Genomic DNA, 23,717 nt, shown 5'->3' with positions numbered 1-23,717 from the left:
CTCATGCCTGATCCCATCCATCCTCGTCACTCCCAATGAGAACCTCAACATCTTAAGCTCTGCTACCTCCAGCTCTGCTTCCTGTCTTTTCTTCAGTGCCACTGTCTCTAAGCCGAACAACATCGCTGGTCTCACCACCGTCTTGAACGCCTTTCCTTTCATTCTTGCTGACACTTTTCTCCACCCGTTCCAACCCACTTGCACTCACCTCTTCACCTTTTTTCCACACTCTCCATTGCTCTGAACCGTCGACCTTAAGTGCTTAAAGTCCTGCACCTTCATCACCTCTGCTCCCTGTAACCTCACCGTTCCACTTGGGTCCCTCTCATTGACACACATGTATTCATTCGTACTGCCGCTAACCTTCATTCCTCTGTTTTCCAGAACAGGCCTCCACCTCTCTAGATTTTCCTCCACCTGCTCCCTACTCTCGCTACAGATCACAATGTCATCTGCAAACATCATAGTCCATGGAGATTCCTGTCTAACATCTTCTGTCAGCCTGTCCATCACCAGAGCAAACAAGAAGGGGCTCAGAGCCGATCCTTGATGAAGACCCACCTCTACCTTGAACTCCTCGGTCAGACCTACAGCACACCTTACCATGGTCCTACAGCTCTCATACATGTCCTGCACCGCTAACAAACTTCTCTGCCACTCCAGACTTCCTCATACAATACCACAGCTCCTCTCTCGGCACCCTGTCATACGCTTTCTCTAATTCTACAAAGACACAATGCAACTCCCTATGACCTTCTCTGTACTTCTCCACCAGAATCCTCAAAGCAAATACTGCATCTGTTGTACTCTTTCTAGACATGAAACCATATTGCTGCTCACAAATGCTCACCTCTGCCCTTAGCCGAGCTTCCACTACTCTTTCCCACAACTTCATTGTGTGGCTCATCAGCTTTATTCCTCTGTAGTTGCCACAGCTCTGCACATCTCCCTTGTTCTTAAAAATTGGCACCAGTACACTTCTCCTCCATTCCTCGTGGATCCTCTCACTCTCCAAGATCTTGTTAAACAAACTAGTCAGAAACTCTATTGCCACCTCTCCTAGACATTTCCATACCTCCACAGGTTTGTCATCAGGACCAACTGCCTTTCCACTCTTGATCCTCTTCAACGTCCTCCTCACTTCACTCTTACTAATCTTTGCTACTTCCTGCTCCACACCAGTCACCTCTTCTACTCTTCATTCCCTTTCATTTTCCTCATTCATCAACTCTTCAAAGTTCTCCTTTCATCTTCCCATCACACTCCTGGTACCTGTCAATACATTTCCATCCTTATCTTTAATCACCCTAACCTACTGCAAATCCTTCCCATCTCTATCTCTTTGTCTGGCCAACCTGTACAAATCCACCTCTCCCTCTTTAGTGTCCGATCTAGCATACAAGTCCTCATATGCTCTTTGTTTGGCCTTTGCCACCTTTACCTTCACCTTACGCTGCATCTCCCTGTACTCCTGTCTACTCTCTTCAGTCCTCTCAGTCTCCCTTCTTCTTAGCTAACCTCTTTCTCTGAATACACTCCTGAACTTCCTCGTTCCACCACCAAGTCTCCTTGTCCACTTTCCTCTTTCCAGATGACAGACCCAGTACCCTCCTACCTGTCTCCCTGATCACATTAGCTGTAGTGGTCCAGTCATCTGGGAGCACTTCCTGACCACCCAGAGCCTGTCTCAGTTCCTCTCTGAAAACTATGCAACATTCTTCCTTTTTCAACTTCCACCACTTCGTTCTCTTCTCTGCCTTTGTCCTCGTCATCTTCCTCACCACCAGAGTCATTTTACACTCTACCATCCTGTGTTGTCTGGCTACACTCTCCCCTACTAATACTTTACAGTCACTGATCTCTTTCAGATTACAACGTCTACACAAGATGTAGTCCACCTGAGTGCTTCTACCTCCGCTCTTATACGTCACCCTATGTTCTTGCCTCTTCTGGAAGAAAGTGTTCACTACAGCCATTTCCATCCTATTTGCAAAGTCTACCACCATCTATCTTTCTGCGTTCCTGCCCTGAAGGCCAAACCTGCCCATCACATTCTCATCACCTCTGTTTCCTTCGCCTACATGCCCATTGAAATCTGCCCCAATCACCACTCTCTCACCTCTGGGGATGCCCTGAATCACTTCATCTAACTCACTCATGAATTTTTCCTTCTCTTCTTACTCACATCCTACCTGTGGGGCATAACCACTCACAATATTGAACATCACTCCATCAATTTCCAGCTTCAGACTCATCAACCTCTCTGATACTCTTTTCAACTCTAGAACATTCCTCACATACTCCTCTTTCAGGATAACTCCTACTCCGTTTCTCCTCCTATCTGACCCATGGTAGAACACCTTGAACCCTGCTCCTAAGGTTCTAGCCTTGCTACTTTTCTACCTGGTCTCCTGGACACACAGTATGTCCACTTTTCCTCTCTGCATCATGTCAATCAACTCTCTAGCCTTCCCTTTCATAGTCCCAACATTCAAAGTCCCTACTGTCAGTCCTACATTCTTAGCTTTCCTCTTCTCTCTCTGCCTACGAACACACCTTCCTCCTCTCCTTCTTCGTCTTCGACCAACAATAGTCCAATTTACACGGGTAACCTGTTGGTCAACAGCACCGGTGGCGGTCGTTGTTAACCTGGGCTCCGACCGATCCAGTATGGAAGTAATTTTCATTTATCCAGACTTGGGACTGGCACAAGAAGACACTGGCTTGTCCCCCCTTGCTGTTGCATTGGCAAAGGTATTGCACTTGTTTCCTTTTTTTTGTCCATACAGATCCTCTTTAACAAAGTTACCTTGAGGAGGTAGTGCGGGTGTGGATGTCATAGTGATGAGGTGATTAGGAGTCAGCAGTAACAGGCTGTTTGGATCATTCAGATTGTCTACAGTCAGTGGGCAGCTGTTGACTATTGCCATTGCTTCAGGTCCGTAGGGAAGCATCATTGAATCCACCAGAGTAGAATGAGAGAGTAAAGCTGAGAACATTTCTAACAGTTTTAATCTGTCCCTCCCAAACTCCACCAGCGTGACTTGCAAGGGGTCCATTCATTACAAAAATCACATTGCTTTAAGGCCAGGAATGTTGTCAGTCTCTCTGCATCAACTTTCTGTAGGGCTGTGCTGAGTTAATGGTTCTTCAATGAACTTGGAAGTGTTGAAGAACCTAATCTTCCTCCAACCTTAATAACACCATCTTTGTCAACAAAGACATCAGGCTGATGCAGCCTATTGTTGCTTGGCAGCTGATTTCCCTTACTTATTGTCTTTATTATCCTTAGAAGAATACAGAGGGCAATTTCGGAGTCGCTGGAGGAAGGAATACCTCTTCAGCATTACTGTCAGACAGCGATGGCACACACCTAAGAAAAACATTCAAGTAGGTGATGTAGTAATAGACACAGATGAAGTCTCACTAAGAACGGAGTGGAGACTGGGAAGAGTCACAGAGAATGTAACAGATAAAGATGGAGTCAAGGTTGTTCTAGGAGATAAAAATCGGATACAAAAGGGCTACCCCCCAGCAAATTATCCATGGTGGAACGTCCAGTTCATAAGCTAGTTCTGCTATTAGAGTCTGCTTAGTAGTACAGTAAATTATTGACTGTAAATATTTTTGCTACTGAATGTATACAGGTCTGTTGTACTAGTAAAAATCATTCGCGTTTTATGTTCACTTGTAATTGAACACCCATGATTTGGTGGGAGTGTAAGATACTTAGAATGTTTTTTTCCTGCAAAATGTGCCTAGTTCAAACCTTCGTGATTTGTTTTGTGGCTTTTATTTTTTTAACTTCCTGTAAAACGGAAGTGTATTATCTTAAAGGACAGCCAACACATATTAAGACGAAACTTTGAAGATGGTACAAGGTAACAGACGGAAAAACACAACTACAAAGGAAACTAAAGGAGACAGCAGTGGATAGTAGTTTTTTTGTTTTTAACTCCAGTTGAAGGTGGTAACAAAGTTGGTTTTATGATTTATATCATTTTGTAAGACATTTAAACTTCTGTGTTGATTAAGTTGCTAATTTGTCTTTGTTAGCTTAACATAAATCTTCTATACAACACATTGACGGTCCAATAAGGTTTTAATTTATTGTTTTGTCTGTGTTTACTTTGTGTAGCTCTTACGTTAGTTTGATGAAAAGGATAAGGAAAATAAATACTATTAGACCACCAGTAAGGCTTCAAATTTGTGACTGGACTTTACAGTTTGCATTGAAAACATCTGCACATACCCTTGTCATGTCTGCTCCATTTCGCACTGGGGGCTGCGCCACAAGAGCCCTGCTGATGGCTTATTGTTAAATGTGTTTTAAAAAGAAATTCATCAGACTACTACATAAAACAACACAGTATGATTAAAACAAAAACAGACATCTGTGCTCTAAATGGTGAGATTAACATAAGACTATATTGTACACATCATGTGATCTCACATGCGAGCGCAGCATCGACAATACATCTGTAATGACCGGTTAAAAAAGGCTTATAGCAAAAAATTCAAATAACAAATTTACTTTAATATATTTAAATAATTTTTAAAAAATCTATACATGCTTAAATATATTTTTCAGTATTAAAAGGTAATAACAATAAAAATACTCACCTGCTTTCCTTACTTTAAGGAAAGTAAGGAAATAAAAATATCAGCAGCAGCCGCTAAGATAATGTTTTTCTGGGAAGAAAAAAAACTTTCTTTTTTGACCAGAAAGTTTAAGCTGAATATATACCTTAAAAAAAGAGTCATAAAAATTATAAGAGTTGTGTGGATTGAAGGATTCCCAAGGGGGAAGGAGGTGTTTCCCACACCTATTTGAATATTAGGACCAAATGGCCACATGTGGATGCGCAATACCATAAGCTGTATACAACTCCTTTTTCCCTTTTTAATTTCCTTTTTACTGTTTTTAATGTCTTAGTTTACATAATTATGATTATATTTGAACACACTGATATCTATTGAAGATAAGCACTGCTGCTTTTCTAAGATGGTTTTGTTTCTTTTAAATAATTAATTTCTTTCAGTCATTAGTCATGAGTCCTTCAGTCTAGCTTGTTTTAACCATTTTTTCTAAAGTGTATAATTCCTAATAAAAAATTTTTTGGTAGTTTTTCAGTGTTAAATTTATTTTGGCCGTGTTTCCTTTTACTTATTGTACTTAGTCTCACAGAACTTGTAGTTGGAAGTTATTTATATTAACACTAGAGGGCACAATGGACCAAATACCTTTACTGGACTGACTTCAATTGTTCATTGTTATTCAATTGCTAGCAGAGTTTTGCAAAAGAGTAGGAGGGGGAAATAAGTTGCACTGTTTAAATTACATATTGAGAATTGTTAAATTCTGCCACCTAAAGTTGATTTTCGCATAACGTCAATACAACATAAATAACATTCAGAAATAGGTTTGTAATGGTAATATTTATGAACTCTTGTTGTTTCAAGTTAATACATATACTCTTTGTTATAATTTACCGTCCATAGAAATATGCTCATGTAGATTTTTTATTATTTATTTTTAAAGCAGTATTTCAATCTTTTCACCAGCCTATTTAAAATTAACGAAGGGTTCAAACCATTAAACACATAGTAGAATTATCACCTTTTTGACAGTTTCATATTAAAAACCGAGGAAGTTTACCTGCTGTATTAAATTGCATTAGATACAGGTGTATCTGATTGTATATTTGTAGAACTTTCATGACTACAGTGTCCACTGTGCCATAATTTGATGTAACATAGCTCTAAACTCACACATAGCTTATTATTAATATCCAAAACAATATTGCTTTAATGTTGCAGTTACAGTGTAATAGTGTCTGCAGGCAAGGTGCATTCAGGGACAATTGATCTGTAGATCATAGGAAACTGGCTCTGTGTGAGGTCTTCAGATAGTTCAGGGATTGTAGAATGTACGACTGTGAACAGCTGAAGGGGGTCTCTTTGTGGTTGAGAATTTCTATACTAGTAATTTCTAACAAGTTTTATCTCAGGTATCTCAAAAATGTCTAGTGGATAGTAACTTTGGAAAAGCAAAATAGGTCATGTTAGGCCTTGACCCTAAGCCAAAGGGACTGAGAAGTAATAGATTATCTTTATTAGTGGTGGTTGTATGAACCAACCAAGGGTTTCCTCAGTTTTAAGTTCGGTTTTATTTTGTTTTATGTAGTATGTATTGTGTATTGTGAACTGTACTGTATTGTGTGTTGTGTAATGTTTCTGTTTACTGATGATGTGATAGTTTGATGGTTGCATTTGTAGTTTAGCTTTTAAGTTTGTTGTCCGGTTATTAAGTAAACAAAGGATAGCAATGATTTTCTTCACGAGAGTACAGTTAAGCTCAGCTAATAAAGGGAGCTGATGTGACACGGTAGCTGGAGCAGAGGAACTGACTACAAGGTGGTCTGGATCGCAACAAATTAGAAGAAAAAGGTTCAGTGTGTAGCTGTGGAGGCAGACGGTTTCTTAGCGAGTTCTGCAAGTTTATTAAGTTCTGCCATACTTTGAGAAACTTGTTTGATGAAGCTGTTTGTAAATGTGTTAGGGAGATTACTGTACTTAAACTTGTATGTACAATTGACCCGTCATCGGCTAAGTTGAGAAGCAAGTACAATAAATGTTCAATGTTCGTCATACATTCGAGTAAGATCGCCTCTACAGTGGTTTCTCTTTAAAGGGGGCACTTTTGGTATATAGGCCAGGACTAGAAGCTCTTCCAAAGTCATTGTTTGCTGCAGTTCAGATGTAGACCTGCTGCTATGATAGTATAGCCTCACGTGGGTGTCAAAGCTTCCTAGCCAATAGTTTCGCCTAAAGGTTAATCTCATGAAGCCTCGTTAAAGAGCCTATTTTAGACTACTGATATCTAGTGGCCAAACTTTTTATAGTAAACAGACTAACATGAGTTAGTTCCACAGCAGAATTATTTGGATTATTTGGTATAGAGGCTAGTAATGTTGCATTCATCAATGTTGTCAGTGATGTTGAAATGAAACTATACATTGATACACTGTTTTGTGGGCAGTGCTCAAGTGACACGCGGCAGTGCTTCTGTAACTGACGAGGGGATTTGTTACTGATTTGTATTTAGAAATAAAGGTTTTTAACAGCATTGGGGCTTAGACAGTTTCTCTTTTTTGAGAGAAAAACTCCCCTGCCTTGGAAAACACTCTCACGTGGCACTGAAGACACAAACAAAACACAAACAAACTATTAAAAACCCAACACATCCCTGACTATATTCTAGCAATCCATGACATTATTAAACTAATTCAGAGAAATAAGTTCAAAACGTTCCCAAACAGGGGACACCTTCTCTTTCTCGGTGGCTCCATTTCAAAAAAGGTGCTGTATGAGTGTCTTTGTACAAGTGTTGCTCAGTGTGCTGTAGTTGAAGTGCGAAATGAATTTTCACGTGATTTCCATAATGCGAGGTACCGTTTTGTAACTTCCTACTGCAAGTTGCCCAACAGCAATTGCTTGTTTATTTTCTTTTGACTAGTTTTAGGTTTGTTGGTTTTATTATTTTTGTATATACTTTTCCACACATACAGTTTGTACAGCTCGTTTGTCTGGTCCACTGTAAATACATTTTACACTGGGTGAGGAATACTCCTTCCCTGCATGTGTCCTTCACTACTCGGCCAACTCCTACAGTGGTAATACAGGAATGCTTGGGAGTATAGGCAATGGGAGTATGGGTAATCTGCATTGAGTGCCAGCCATCCTCAATCAGCATGGATACCACTCCATAATCAATTAGCATATGATTCCCTTTGCAAGGACTGATTAGGGATAATTGTATTTTGCAGCAAAATAATGACTCCAACGATTCTTTCTGGTTTTGTAAGAATTATCTGGAAAAGAAAGTAGCAGCTGTAATACTCCTAGTGTTGACTTAAAAACTTAATTGCCAGATCTAAACCTAATCAAAACGGTGTGGGAGAAGCTTGGCCAAAGGCCGGGAAAGAAATCACACTTTAATATCTGAAAAAAAAAAAAAAAAAAAAAAAAAAAAAAACTGATCACAAGAATACCACGGATTCATCAAGGCAATTGTTGTTGCAAGGGACAATTTTTCTTTTAAATATAAGTAAAGTTTAACATGCACATTTGATTTGACCAATACTGTGTTTTGTGATCCATTTACCAACAAAAGACAAAAAAAAATACTAAATTGTGTTAGTGTTTCCAAACTTTTTCGTGCCAGTATCTATGAACCCCTCAGCCAGTTAACAAACTAGCATCTAATGTTAACTTACAAGATGACTGTTGCACGTGCAAGACCGTCCCACATTTTTAACTTCATGTTTTCATATAGCATTTAATCGTTTCAGTACCCCTCTCTACTTAAAGCGGTTCAGGTGGTTAGCATAGGAGAATAGGATTACAGACGCGTCCCTGTGTTTTTTCAATCTATGGTTTTCTTGTGAACTCCTCAGAACCAGGACTGCTCATTTGGCTCTGATGAAGAATAGGGATCTTGAAGGCTGTCCCAATTATATAAAGCTACTCACAATTGAGGGAGCACTGGAAAACAAAGGGTATTACAGATGTCTGGTGACTGAGGGCTTGTAGTGTTGAAAGCAGCAGATTGTTTTCAGGCGTATGCAGTTGTCCACAGAGAAAAGCAGGTATTCTGTGATACAGTCCTGTCAATCAGGCCATCAATGTCCTCACCATGTGGCTCAGAGTGCCTCCTATTCTGTAGCTTCAAAGCATTCCTGCAGAATACCATTAGCTCCCTCTGACCCCCTTCTCAGAGCTTCTCAGGGCTGCACACTCCACACAGTAGGAATCTACTGACAAAACCTGTAATAAACATTATGCAACATGATTTGGAGAAAAAAGCTAATTAATAATTAATTAGCTTTTTCCTAAAGCTAATTAATTGTTTTGAACCTTTTTGAACACCCTTCACTTTTTAAAATGTGTAATTTTGGAGCTTGCTAATAAAGTTGTTGAAATTCTTGAAATTTTTTGTAATAATCTACACTCAGTACCCTATAACGGAAAAGTGAAAACAGAAATTTAGAAATCATTGTAAATAAATTAAAAAGAAAAAATTTTAATGTACATATAATACAATATAAGGGGTGGCTCAGTGATAAAGCATTGGGTTGGGATGCAAAGGACTGCAGGATCAAATACCAACTCAACAAGGTGTGGCCGTGCCAAGACACCAAGGGCCAACTTGGTTCCGGTCCCGAGCCCGGATAAAAATGGGAGGATTGCGGCAGGAAGGTCATCCAGTGTAAAAATGCCAAATCAACTTGCAGAACGAATTCTGCTGTGGTGAACCCTGAAAGGGACAAGATGAAAGCCATTGATCTTTTGACATGTAATTCAATTTAACTTTATTTATATAGCACCAATTCACAACAAAGTCATCTCAAGGCTCAAGGTGGGCGGCCCCCTGCCTTGACCAGTTGGGGTGCGTGAAAAGTGGAGAGAAAAGAAAAGAGCAACAAGAAATAACAACAAAAAATTGGGTAGGTTTGTAGGACCAGTAGCTGTACACTGGAAAACACAGCTTCAGCCGGGGCACCTGCAGAAAGGCACAGAGAGAAGCAAGACTAAACTATGGGAGAAAATAGACACAAAGTTAATGTCACAAAGTGGTGATGTATAAATGCGAGAGAAGAGGAGAGAGGATACAGGGGAGGGAAGGAATTTTATCAAAAAAGAAAGTTTTAAGCCTAGTCTTAAAAGTGGAGTGGGTGTCTGTTTCCCAATTCTGAACTGAGAGCCGGTTCCACAGGAGAGAAGCTTGATAGCATCATTTTGAGACAGGATGCTCCTAATTTTGGTGGAAGAAGGCTGTTCTGGAGATTTGTTTTATGTGTGAGGTAAAGGACAAATCCTGGTGAAAAATAATTCTGAGGTTCCTGAACTACTACTGAGGTACTTAAGGCAAAAGCTACGCCATCTAGCGTAACAATATGGTTGGATAGCATATTTCTAACATTTTTAGGCCCTATAACTTAAGTTTTGTCTAAATTTAGAAGTAAGGAATTGTACAACATCCAGGCCTTGACTGGAAGATTGCTGCTACTCCTCCACCTTGGCCTGTGCTTGTAGGAACATGATAAGACTAGGGGGTGGGGGGTTGGGTTGTGTCATTTAGACTGACATTCTTTCTGCTGCAAGTTGCAGTTGAACAAAATAAATCAATTTAATGATCGCTTATTAAGTCATTTACTAACAGATTTAGTTGAGAGATCTGATATTTAATAATCCACATTTAATAATTAGTGGTTTTGTTATGTAAGATTCATTCTAACTTTTATTAGGTTATTATGCTTAACTCCTCGTGCTCATTTTTGGTTTATGTAATTTAGTTGTTCAGAGAGAGGACCGTCTATTAGGGAGTTTTGGGAGGGTGACGACCGTAAGGACATTTCGCGTAGGTATTTATACCCTTTCTCTGTACTTGTTGAAGGACCTTTGACTGCAATTACAGCCTTGACACTTTTTGGGTATGACACAAGCTTTTCTGCTATTCTTCTTTGCAAATTCTGTCCAGCTCAGTTAGGTTGAATGGGCACTGTCGGTGAACAGCCAACTCAGGTTTCTAAACAGATGTTCTTTTGATTTCATGGCTTTTGCTGTTATACAGTATACAATGTCAGCTATTAAATCTTCTATACAGAGGTATATGCCTTTCCAAATCATGTCTAATAAATGTAAATTACCACAGGTGGGCTCTAGTCAAGGTGTAAAACAGCGACCACGCGAAAAGGGAGGAATCTGAGCTAAAAAGTGTTAAATTCTTATGACAATGTGAATTTCTGTTTTTCCTTTTTCATTCAATTGCAAACAGGAGTAATGAAAAAAAAAAGATTGTCAACGGTTGTATTATTAGGCTGCAAAAAAACAAAATTTAAAAAAAATGAGGGGGGTCTGAAAACTTTGACAATACATTTAAAATGAAAAGGTCATATTCATCTGCTTTCTTCCTTTTTTATTCCACTTAATATTCTGTGTAAATCTCTAAAGCCCCCCAAACTACCTTAAATGGCCATCATGCCGTGGGAGATTTTACAATGGCTACTGCCATCTACTGAAAGTAACCATAAATGCGCTGGAGCAGCCCTATCAGATACTGTATGAAGCAGCAACATTAGAAATGATTATAACCCACACAATGTACAGGTTTGGTTTAAAAATGACAATGGAAATTATATAAACACATTCTATTCATATTTTTTTAAAAATTTAAATTTGTACTTTTGAAGCCTAAGTAGTGAAGTTTTACATAAGTTTAATAACTTGTATTTACTGTAGTTCCACTTAACCAAAAGATACATATTGAAATATTTAGGGAATAAATACTACTTAATAAATAGAAATAGCTATTTAGCAGTGTTCTTAGTAAAAAAGTTCAACCTCAAGTATTCTTAAGAAGCACTGTATTATTTATGCAGAGATGTTTAAAATAAAAAATAAAAAATACTGACCTTTTCCTGGTTTTCTGTGACTGCCAGCACTTGTGCTGGGGGTAGAAATCTGTGTTCTTGAATTATGTCCATCAGCAGTGGAAAACCACTTCTACCTAACATCTAACAGTCTCATAAATGAAATGCAAAAGAACAAAGACACCGACACCTTAGATAAGTGTAAATGAGTGGAGAATGTCTATTTTTCACTGTCAGGAAGTGAACGTTCAAAGACCTATACTCAAATTTTTATTTTTTTTTTAATGGGAAATTTAACCCTTAGCTATAATACACAAGCCAAGTTCAACGGTTCATAGATGAAAAAACTGTCAGATCTGGTTAGAAAGAATAGAAACAGAAAGCTGCAGAAAGAAACATTTCATTCCACTTGCAGATAGTAATACTGGAGATTGGTCTGTGTAGGGACTCCAAATGTCAGTCTATTTATATTGCCAAGAAATTATTTGCTGAGCCACACCAAAGCCACTACTTTACTATAAAGGAAGCCAGAGTTTGTATGTAGTTTACAGTAAATTTGAATTTCTCCATGAAATGGTCACATTTTCATGTAAATTTGAACTGTGCATTGTTGTGGATGTCTTGCTTTGGTTGTAGCTGAGAAAATACAATGCAGAAATGGGATTTGAGAAACAGTGTCTTTTAAATGTTTATCAATGTTTATCTGGAGAGTTAACGGGTTGGCAGTCTTATTTAGCATCTCAACAGTGGGTAGACAAACAGCAGAATTTTCCCATTCAGCTTAAAAAGTAATCTTTCAGGAACATCCCAGAACTGGTACCCACACTAAATTGTCAGAGATGCTGTGCATAACATTAAACATTCAGTTAAGTTCAGCTTCTTTGTCTACATCTTTTGCCACAGTCCTCTGCATAAACACCCCGACTTCTCAACAGCATCTCAAAAATAATTTTATTAAACATACGCTTTGTCTGTCTGAACAAGCATATCCTTCCTCTTGTGTTAGGGTCGGCACCGACCCATTTTCAGTTTTAAATGCATAAAAGAACCATATACCTTTGTTTATTACATCAAGGCTTTTTGACTTTGTCAGTAACCTCTATTTCAACAAAATAAAATAAAAAAAAACAACTCACTTAATTATGAAATGCTCTTATTGAAATTATGACCTTTGTGATGTCACTTCTAAAAATAAGGTTATAAAGCAATAATTAGAGCAAAAACTGAAATAATAAGTGCACTGTCAGCCTAAACACTGACAGCCAGCTCCTCTCCCAATCATGTGAGCTTTAGGTGAATCTTGTTTTCCTGTATAGCTGCACAAATACAGAACAAACAAACAAACGTGGACGTTCCCAGATGTGTGAATTCAGTATTGAATTGGTGACTTGCAGAGTTCACATCTCCAATTTGCAGCTTCAAAAATGAGAAAAAGATTTTCAGTGAGCCAAGTTCTGGATAGTATTTTTAGTAAAAATGAGGAAGAAAACACAGAGGAACAAAGCGACATGGAGGAGCAGGTTTTTGAGGAGGAAGACAATGTGGAGTTTTATCCAGAAGAGACAGACACATCTGATGAGTCTGATGAGGTCACCAGTGGAGAATTTGCTGAGAGATTCAAGTCGAAAGATGGTAAGATCTTTTGGAGGTCAGTACCTCATGATGCACAAGGCGGGGCAGCTGCTGCCAATCTCATCATAATGACCCCTGGAATCACAAGGCTTGCTGTGACAAGAGTCAGTGACATCAAGACATATTTTGAGCTTTTTATGCCATTGTCACTAAAAAGAGTCATTCTTGATATGACAAACCTTGAAGGAAAAATGTCCATGGTGACACGTGGAAAGACATTGATGAGGAACACCTAGATGCTTACATTGGTATTCTTCTTCTTGCTGGAGTGTACAGATCCTGCAATGAGACCACTTTGGGATGCAAAAACAGGCAGAAATATTTTTTGGGCAACAATTCCACTTCCGACCTTTCAAATTATATCAAGAGTCCTCAGATTTGACAATAGAGATAACAGAGCAAGATCTGACAAGCTCTCCCCCATCATGGATGTCTGGGAGAAATGGGTGCAGCTTCTTCCGCTGACGTTTAACCCATGGCCAGAATTGACAGTAGAGGGACGTGATGTCCCTTTCTGAGGAAAATGCCCGTTCCAGCGATACATACCCAGTAAGCCAGGCAAATATGGCATAAAAATCTGGGCAGCCTGTAATTTACAGATTTACACAGGCAAAGTTGCTGGTGGCATCTCGGAGAAAAATCAAGGAAAACGTGTGGTCCTCGATATGACTACTGGAATGTGTTGTCACAATATCACTTGTGACAACTTTTTTACCAGCTATGACCTTGGACAAAAAAGCTGACCTTTTCTGGCTTTTTCTTGAAGTAAATGTATACGGGTCAAAACTGACCAGTAACACCATAAATGATACTATTGTTATTTTTTTTTTAATAAATTGAACAAAATTATTAAAGTGATGTGTTCTAACATACCTCTATAATGGTAAGGTAACAAAACAGTCTTGTATTTATTTATATTTTTCTATTGAGGTTCATTTTAAATGTTTTTATATTCAGATTGAGGGGTATGCTGACAAAAAAAAAGCCCCAAAGGCCCACACCTAAAACATTAAAACTAATATTTTAATGGAAAAGGAAGCCCAACAAGGTAACCAAGAAATGAGAAACAAACTGGATGATAAATAATATTTTTTGTGTATTTTACGGCTGATTTAGGACATGGGTCAAAACTGACCCGTTAACACAAGGGATGGTAACAGAAAGCTAACGCAAGAGGAAGGTTAAAAAACAAAACCATATGCAGTTTGGAATTGTTCAGTTGCTGAAACCACCCAAATCTACACCTTCTACCCATTAGAAAGCCAAACAGATTTTTCTTAGAATTTAGTTTTAGATTTCTGCATGTGGTTTGTCTTCACTTCCCTACCAATAGTCTTTTATTTATAAACAAAACAAAATAAAATCTTCTGGACAAAAAAAAAAAATTACAGGACTGTGTCTGGGTTTAGGCTAAAATCATAAGCACACAATGTTTAGGTTGTAATGATGAAAAATCATAGTGCCCCTGTTTAGCCTTCCAGCTGCAAAGCTTGCTGCAACTAGGCTGCAAAGCCTAGTTAGCATGAATGTATCTTCCAGTAAAGGGAGAATTATTTTTTTATGGCTCTTTCTGAGACATAATCAGAGTATTTCCAATGTAAATTTAAAAAATTTTAAATAATGCCTTTTGTAACCTATTTAAGGCTTGTTACATAAAAAAATAAACAGCAAAATAAAAATTAAAGGATGATTTTTAAAAGTTTCAATTTGTAGAAGCAACTTTGGTCAGAAACAAAGACCAATGGGTAAAAATTTTAAATCTAACAACTGCAATATCAGTGTCTAAGTATTCTGCAGGATAAGAAATCCAGAAAAAACCTGATTTGTGTTTGGATGGATCATCAATCTTTTACTCCTGTGTATATGGTAAATCATTGCGTGTTTCTGTATACATTTCTTTTTTATAAAATATTTTATTCATACAATCATTACTTTAATTATAGGAACATTACTATTTAATTTTGAGTGGCAAGATATCAGTCACGTTACCTCATAAGAACACTAGTATATAAAATGCAAAAAAGTAATCTGTATCCATTTGAGTATGTCATTTTGTTTTCAGTTCATCCTGCGTCTGTACACCTGTCTGACTATCAGTGATGAGCCGATGGGAGTATTGCTGGTCCTGGTGGGGGCACGTAATTGGTACAGCTCTGAGCAGTGGCTTCCACTTGCTGACAAGGAGGAATACACTGCATGGCAGAAAAGGCTGGCCATTGGCTGACATTAGGCAATGCTCACGCTGGTCCATTTACAACTGGCTTTGAGGTCAAAGCATTCTGGTCCAGTCTGGGAGGAACAAAGAGACAGATATTAATATTTGGTGAGCTGAACAGCGGGCAACAGATGTACACACTGAGTACTTGTAGTAATGGGTGCAGCATACAAGGCTTCAACTTATAAACAACACATAGTTCCAAAGGACAGTCAGACTTACTTGGCATCATCTTCAGCTGACATTTCCTCATTGGGACTACTGGCAAGCTCCACATTGGATTGACACTTCTCACTATTTATGGGAGACAAAAGAGGTGGTAGGAAAAATACTTCACTATATGGCTAGTCTAGAATCATATTAACACAACAACCAACAATCCAAGGACTGCTGCTTTATTAGGTTTTGATATTTTTTTCATGCTAAAAAGTGTAATTTCATGCTAAAAAGTAGTATTAGTAGTAGTATTTATGAAAAAACTAGCCACATCTTCTAAATGAGGACTTTCTTGCAAAAAATATAAAACAACTTACAGTATTAGTTGTAGAACAAACAAATAAACACTAAACAGCTCTGAATTTCCACTATCTTGGCAGAACTTGCCATGCTCCCTAGGGTATACACAAAGACTAGGTGCTACACTTCAGACTAGACCAGGATCCATCAACAGTGCAAATTGTTTGAATTTTAAAAATTTAGACTCTCACAGGCTTTTCTCTTTTAGTTTCAAATTTAGATGTGGGCGAACTTTAACATTAGTTGCCTGCTGTCGTAGTGGAGAGATCTGCAACCTCTGATCTGAGTCAAACATTATAAATCTGGATTAACTGATCACATCTTCTGTAGCTGAGGAAGCGACTTTGTGATGACTGGTGGCTGAAAGGAGAATTGGAGAAGACCCTGCTTCAGTTAAAACACAATGCATTCCTGATGCATCATCACCAACAGGGTACCGGAAATATACCGCACTGTAACAGTATGACTCTTGGAATGCCTATTTTAATGCTTTAAATAACTTTTTTAAACTCGATTAGTATTCCTACTTAGAGACTCACGGTCAGCCCTGAACCTATGAGGCAATGAATCATAACGGAGCCTGTGTTAATGTCACAAAAAAAGGACTTTTGAAACGGATGTGAGCTTAGCTCAAAAAATGACATTTTGCTGAAAGGTGAACTGAATCCCTGCATTAGTCTACAATTTAGGACCTTCAACTGAAAATAAGGCATTTAAGACATAAATAATAAAACTCAAAGACTTTGATATTTAAAGATATGTAAATATCATGTTTTATTTCAACTCTGGGTTTGTGTGGGGCGGCAGAGCCTCAGTTGGAAGAGTGGCCACCTACTGACCATTGGGTCGTTGGCACCCCACTCTTCCCGATCACATGTCCGCAAAACACTGAACTCCTGGCAGCCCATTCCAATCCCCAGCTGTGCACTGCCAATCCGAAACCCGATAGAAATTGGGTAGGGTTGAGTCAGGAAGGGCATCCGGCCTAAAATCTGTGTCAAATCAACCTGCGGACAAATGATCCGCTGTGGCAACCCTGAACTCTTTAATAAAAATTTAAAAATTAAAAGAAAGCTTTAAATTTTAACTCGGTTTTTGTTAACAAAGCCTTGCAGGTATGTTTCCATTTTTACCCAGGTAGGTGGGGTGTGGGTGGGTGTGTGTGTGTCTGACCCTGATTTGGGATAGCAGGCTGCTGCTGAGTTGATGCCTGTTCTCTCTGAATCCACACACTCCACTATTGAGTATTTCTCTGACGAAGGACTCGTGTCTTCATCACTGGAATACACATGTATACAAACAAAAATATACATTGATACCAACGGAAGGAATTCATAACCAAGCATTTTTCCCCACAGAAACACAAAGACCACAATGAAATGTTGACAGTGATGCATGCTGAACTGACTATTAATACACACAAGGATGGAGGTACTGAAATGAGGCAACTTTAAACAATAACTATTAAAAGCACTGAAATGTACAGCAAATGGAGAAAGTCAACTGTTTTTATTGTTTAGCTGTAATATTCAGTTAATTTTGTAGCTATGGAGACAGAACATAGCAGGCAAAAGTATAAATTTATTTGGACATTCATTAGACCAAAATAATTGTGCCAGCCGCCAGTCTCACTTTGTCTCAAGAGAACCACCAATAATTTGGATGAGGCCTAAATCAAAGTAAAACATCTACAAACGCAAATATATTCCAACATTTTAGATGCTATATAACAATCATTGAGCATTATAAACAAAATAAAAACAAACAAACAAAACAAAACAAACAAAAGTCAGACTTTAGAGGGAACCCAATAAGTCTCTGGTTATAGCTGCATTTGTGGAACGTTTTATCATTTCATTTAATGCAATATTTAAGTAGATTATACTTGGTTAGTCTTGTTAGTTACTAATGAAAAAAAAAAATAATTAATGCCATATTGCAGCTCTTGAAAGCTACTTCTCTTGTTCTAGTTAAGTGAGTTGTTTATCAATTCAAAGTTTGATACCAATTCTGCTTATTAAATTCCAGGTATCATTGAGTTCTTCTACCTTATACATTACTCACAAAAAGTTAGGGATATTCAACTTTCGGGTGAAATTTATGGAAAATGCAAGGGGTTCATGCTACAGGGATATTATATCATGAAAGTAGGGCATTTAAGTAGAATCATGCAATGGTCATTTCTTCATCTCAAACAATTTATTGAAACAACAGCTAAGTGGTGAGAAGTAAAAGTGGTAAATACCATATTTACACCCCGATTAGACATAACATTGTGACCACCTGTGGCTAAAATTTTGGAGCCACCTATTCTTATAATGCACTCCGATACGACTTCACTACCCAATTTGACCTCAATAATAAACATATTAGATTTATTACCAGTGTCAACCTAAAATTTAAGAAATTATAATATTTTGTATTATTATATTTTATATATTATATTTTAATAATAACCTTGTAAAAGTAGAATTCATGGCAGAGCGACTGTATTGGATTGCATTAAATTGCACAAGTGGTCATAGTGTTATGCCTGATCGATGTATACACACAAACATAAAATGTCCAGTCTCTCAGTTCACCACTTTGCTGCTTTAAATGGTTGTTACAAATGAATGTGTCACCAGATTTGCAGCCTATTTGCTTCTCACATGCATTGCACTGTGCCTTGTTATCTTCTTTTATGCTTACCACAATCCATCTTTCATGCTCTGTTTCAAGATGTAACATTAGCATGCATGCTAGTTTATATTAAAAAAACAAAAACAAATTCATAATGCAATGCTGGAGCACTGTTGTGCAACATTGATATCTAATGTTAAACAGGTCCTCCTGTGGGAAAGCTATATATGTCCTTATTGATATGTACTCTTTGTTTGAAAGTAATAGGCAGAACCACAATTCTGTTTTTGTTAAGGAGACCTTGGACTTATTTGGTTTCTTAATTGTTTTTTGTTTGGTTTGAATTCTTATTTTCCCAACCCTAGTGAATTGTTATAATACATAAACATAAATGTCATTGTTATTATTAACTACAATTCCTACAAAAATTTTTTTGGTCTGTCAAGGCGAAAGCTGCTTGAATATAAAAAATATCAGAAAAATAAATAAATAAACAAAAGACAAACTATACTTTGAAGACTTTTAGCAGAAACACATGCAGAATGGAGATAATGAAGGAAACAAACAAAAAGCCAAAACCAAAGCAGATCAAAATTGGGAAAGAAAAGTTGGTGGTTGACGTGACAAGACTACATCACGGCTGCAGGCTGATCTCTGATTGGCTGTACATACCGATAAGATTTCAATACTCTGAAGAAAACACCCACAATGCACAGCAAGAGAGAGAGGGGAAGCTCAGGTTGTAAGTGCCGCTCAATTTATCAGACAGTTAGTTACTCAGGCAGACAATATAATGCAGCATAAACAGGTGGACAGAGGGACAAAGGACAAATACTTTAAAACCTGTGGATTAAGGAAAAGATTAAGAATAAATATTTCACTACACATATGAGGAAAGAAAAGTTGGTACCCTTCCACAGATAAAAATAAACCCACAATTTTGTCAGAAATAAATGGAAAATTATAATAAAAGACAAAGGGGGGCAGCAGTGGTGCAGTTGGTAGAGTGGCTGCCTACTGACCATAGGGTCGGAGGTTCATGCCCAGCTCTTCCCACCCACATGTCGAGGTGTCCCGGGGCAAGATACTGAACCCGGAACAGCCCAATTCCCAATCCCCCAGTGCTGGTTCCAAACCCAGTAGAACTTTGGGAGGTTTGCGTCAGGAAGGGCGTCCGGTGTAAAAACTGTGCCAGATTAATGACTAATTATCCGCTGTGGTGACCTTGAACGTACAGGATAAGCCATGTTTGGACACATGGTTAAAAACACTATTAATGTAGAAAATGAAATTATCCTTTTTAGCGTAACATTTTGAACAACCTTTAGAGATGATCAATGCAAACAAGCAAATTTCAGTAACTTGCAATAAGACTTCTGCACCTGCCAACAGGTAGTTTGTTCTACTCTTTATGAGCAAACTGCTCCAGGTGTTTAAGATTTGAAGGGGGAGGTGAATTATTAACTGACAGACTTCAAACTTAAACTTTACAGGTGTTGTCACAGGATAGGGCTGAACGATTTATTATTTCAGCATCATCATTGTTATGTGGACATGCGCAATAGTCACTTTGCAGGATGTGCAATGTTTTTGCTACACTGTTGTCATTTGGTCTGACTAATCTAAAAGAGAACTTTTGAAGCTCTTTTACTTTCCTATATAAATTCCAGGAGTGCTTGTTTTGTTACATTCAATCCTCACTTCAGGTATCATTTTTAACAAAAAGCAAATAATATTTAAAATAATTCCATTGAGACCTTAAATCATTGCAGATTTATAAAATAAATAAATAAAATAAAAATGTATTCAACGCCTTTGCTTAATACTTTGTTGAAGCACCTTTAGCACCAATTACAGCCTCAAGTCTTTTTGATAAAATGCTACAAGCTTGGCACACCTATTTTTGAGCAGTTTCTTCCATTCTTCTTTGCAGTACCTCTTAAGCTACATAAGGTTTAATGGGGAGCATCAGTGCAGAGCCATTTTCAGATCTCTCAAGAGATGTTCAATCGGGTTTAAGTCAGCGCTCTGGCTGTGCCACTCAAGGACACTAACAGAGTTGACCCATAGCCACTCCTTTGTTATCTTGGCTGTGTGCTTAGGATTGTTGTCCTGTTGAAGGATGAACAATCACCCTGGTCTGAGGTCCATAGCACTCTGTAACAGGTTTTCATTTGTACATTGCTGCCGTCATCTTTCCCTGAATCCCAACTAGTCTCCCAGTTTCTGCCACTGAAAAACATCCCTGAAACATGATGCTGTGACCACCATGCTTTACTGTAGGGAAGGTATACTAGTATAGGCGGTAAGCAGTGCCTGGTTTCCTTCAGACATGACACATGGCACTTCTTGAAAGTCCTTCAGGTGCCTTTTGGGAAACTGTGCCTTTAACTGAGGAGAGGTTTCTGTCTTCCCATTTTACCATACAGGCCTGAGTGGTGGATTGCTGCAGAGATGGTTGTTCTTCTGGAAGGTTCTCCTCTAAAAATGCAAAATGGTGGCTTTTTTGGTTTTTAGGGAGTGACCATCGGGTTCTTGATCACTTTCCTGACTAAGGCCCTTCTCTCTCGATCGTTAAGTTTGGCCAGCCAGCCCGCTCTAAGAAGAGTCCTGGTGGTTCCAAACTTCTCCCATTTACAGACGATAAGGCCACTGTGCTCATTAGGACCTTCGATGTAGCAGAAATTTTTCTGTACTCTTCCCCAAATTATAACAGTGACTCGATACAATCCTCTCTCTGAGGTCTAAAGACAATCCCTTGGACTTCGTGGCTTAGTTTGTGCTCAGACATCCACTGTTAACTGTGGGACCTTATATCGGCAGGTGTATTCCTTCTTAAATTGTGTCCAAACTGAATTTCCCACAGGTGGATTTTGAACAAGTTGTAGAAACATTTCAAGGATGATCAGTGGAAACAGAAAGCACCAGAGCTAAATTTTGGCAAAGGTTTGTGATTTTTTTCATTTATTATTTTTTAAAAATGTTCATGTTGTCATTATGGGGTACTGTAGAATTTTGAGGAAAAAAATAATTTTGATTCATTTTGTAATAAGGCTGTAACATAACAAAATGTGAAAACATTTAACCAGTGGGAATACTTTCTGGATGCACTGTAAATTTGACTACAATGTTTTTTTTAATCAAAACATCTGAAAACAATTAAATATAGGATTATTTCCACTCATTCCTACAGCACCTGTAGACTGCCTGCTTGTGTAGTACAATGTTAAACAGTTGTGGGTAAAGTTATTTCCATGATTTAAAATTGTGACAGATCGAATGAAATTTGTTGTTTGAGAGTGCATACTCTGCATAACTAACATGAGCAGCTAAATGGGAGAACTTCAACAGTTTTTCAGAATAAATGCTGGGTCTGCTGAAAAGACATTTAGAGTATAGAAAGCCTCTAAGGTATATAGAGATGTAGGTATTGAAAGTGTCACAACAATTGTCCAATTTTGCCCAATAACTGATCGTCATTTGTGCCACAGCATAGCATGTGAATACAATATAAAATCTGTATGAACAAAGGCCTATTTCTGAACTGAAGTAAAAAATAAATAAAAACATTCTGTGAGAGGGGTTAGTGTAAACCTGATTAATAATGAGCGTGAATTTGGTGTCAGTTTAGCTATTTTATATACTGTATTTTCATATCATACTTTCTGTTAAAGGGAGTTTTTCCTCTCCACTGTTGCACAGGGTTTGCTCAAGGAGGGAATTTTAGGGTTTTCTCTATACATTTTTATAGTCTTAACTTTATTCTGTAAAGTGCCTTGAGATGACTGTTGTGAATTTGCACTATATAAATAAAGTTAAATTGAACCACCCACATTGGACACCCACAAAACACACTTTCAAACACAGTTGATAGTTTTTTCAAATTATTAGAATTTAAATCGTAAGAGTTCATAGTGAAGTCTACCTACAGTGGACACACACGAGACACAGACAGAGGAAGCACTTTCAAAATAAAAGCCTTTTTGCATTCAAATGGTAAAAGTCTACCTACAATAAACACAAACATACACACAGACAGGAAAGATAAATAGAATAAATAAATATAAATAACTAGATTCATACTTTGACTTATTGAGATTTTAAGTTTAACATTGTTTGTAATATTAATAGTATTTTATAAATTCTACTATGATTCAGATATTACATTTCTAAAGTTTCCAAAATTTTTAATGAAACATTTTCATGTTACAGCTACTTGAGGAAATATTATGCTGCTTTTTTAAGTCAATTAAGCTTCAATTCAGCAGATATTTCAACTTTTTACAAATTTCAGGATTTTTATAATAAAACGTCAGTTATTTTTAAACATTTCAGCCTCAATTCAGCTTTCAGCTAAAACAAAAGTTGCAGCTATGTCAGCAAAAATGTTTTTTTCAGCATCGCTTTGAAAATCCTTTCAGCGTTATAGCATTCACAGAGCATTTTCTTTTGAGAAATGCTTTTTCTAGTTATTATTGGCGACTGTGGCGCAGGAAGGTAGAGCGGTTGTCCACCAATCTCACAGTTGTTGGTTCAATCCCCGGCTCCTCCGGTCATATGTCGAAGTGTCCTTGAGCAAGACACTGAACCCCAACTTAGCTGCTCCCGGTGAGTGTTGGCCAGCTGCATAGCAGCTCCCCCATCGGTGTATGAATATGTGTGTGATTGTGAGTGTGAATGGGTGAATAAGAAGCAGTGTAAAGCGCTTTGAGTGCCAATAGGTAGAAAAGCGCTATATAAGTGCAGACCATTTATTATTCTTCATACTGTACTCCTCTTATCCCCCTCTCGTCTCAACCCAGAATTGTCACCACTGTATTGCATTAACTTTGTGTGTTCTGCCTACTGTAATTTTTTTTCTCCTTCACTTTCCACAGGTGTCCCCGGCTTTGGAGCTGTGTGTTTTCCACTGTGCAGCTACTGGGCCTACCATCCTGCCCTATGTTTTGTTGTAGCTTTTGTTGCTCTCTTCTTTTCTCTCTTCACTTTCCACTCACCCAAACTGATCAAAGCAAACAACCGCCTACCCTGAGCCTGGTTCTGCTGGAGGTTTCTTCCGTTCAAGGGAGTTTTTCCTCTCCACTGTTACCCAAGGCTTGCTCAAGGAAAAATTGTTGGGTTCTCCCTATACATCTTTATAGTCTTGACTTTATTCTGTAAAGTGCCTTGAGATGACTTTGTTGTGAATTGGTGCTATATAGATAAAGTTGAATTGAAATTTGGTGCTTAACTACTTCAGTATACTTTCAGCTAGAAACACCGTTGAAGCTTTAAAGTGTTTAGCTTTTTAAGGACAT

The 23,717-nt window shown here is 38.0% G+C and overlaps 1 protein-coding gene across 9 annotated transcripts in view; it reads right to left on the bottom strand.

Annotated features, from left to right (window-relative positions):
* Positions 1-12,367: 12,367 nt before the first annotated feature.
* Positions 12,368-23,717, bottom strand: part of ppp6r3 (protein phosphatase 6, regulatory subunit 3) — a 76,002-nt gene continuing 64,652 nt past the window's right edge. For 7 of the 9 annotated variants that reach the window (XM_067500120.1, XM_067500116.1, XM_067500118.1 and 4 more), the window contains 4 exons: positions 19,093-19,110; positions 16,972-17,076; positions 15,505-15,576; positions 12,368-15,356 (listed from right to left, as the gene is read on the bottom strand). In XM_067500120.1, the coding sequence (XP_067356221.1) occupies positions 15,305-15,356; positions 15,505-15,576; positions 16,972-17,076; positions 19,093-19,110 (247 nt within the window). In that variant the 3' untranslated portion in view covers positions 12,368-15,304. The remainder of the gene's footprint in view (positions 15,357-15,504; positions 15,577-16,971; positions 17,077-19,092; positions 19,111-23,717) is intronic. The other 2 variants (XM_067500117.1, XM_067500121.1) reach the window with 2 other exon arrangements.

This window comes from Channa argus, chromosome 4, assembly GCF_033026475.1.
Source record: "Channa argus isolate prfri chromosome 4, Channa argus male v1.0, whole genome shotgun sequence".
NCBI classification, from domain to species: Eukaryota; Metazoa; Chordata; class Actinopteri; order Anabantiformes; family Channidae; genus Channa; species Channa argus.
This window is presented reverse-complemented; position numbering and strand designations above follow the sequence as displayed.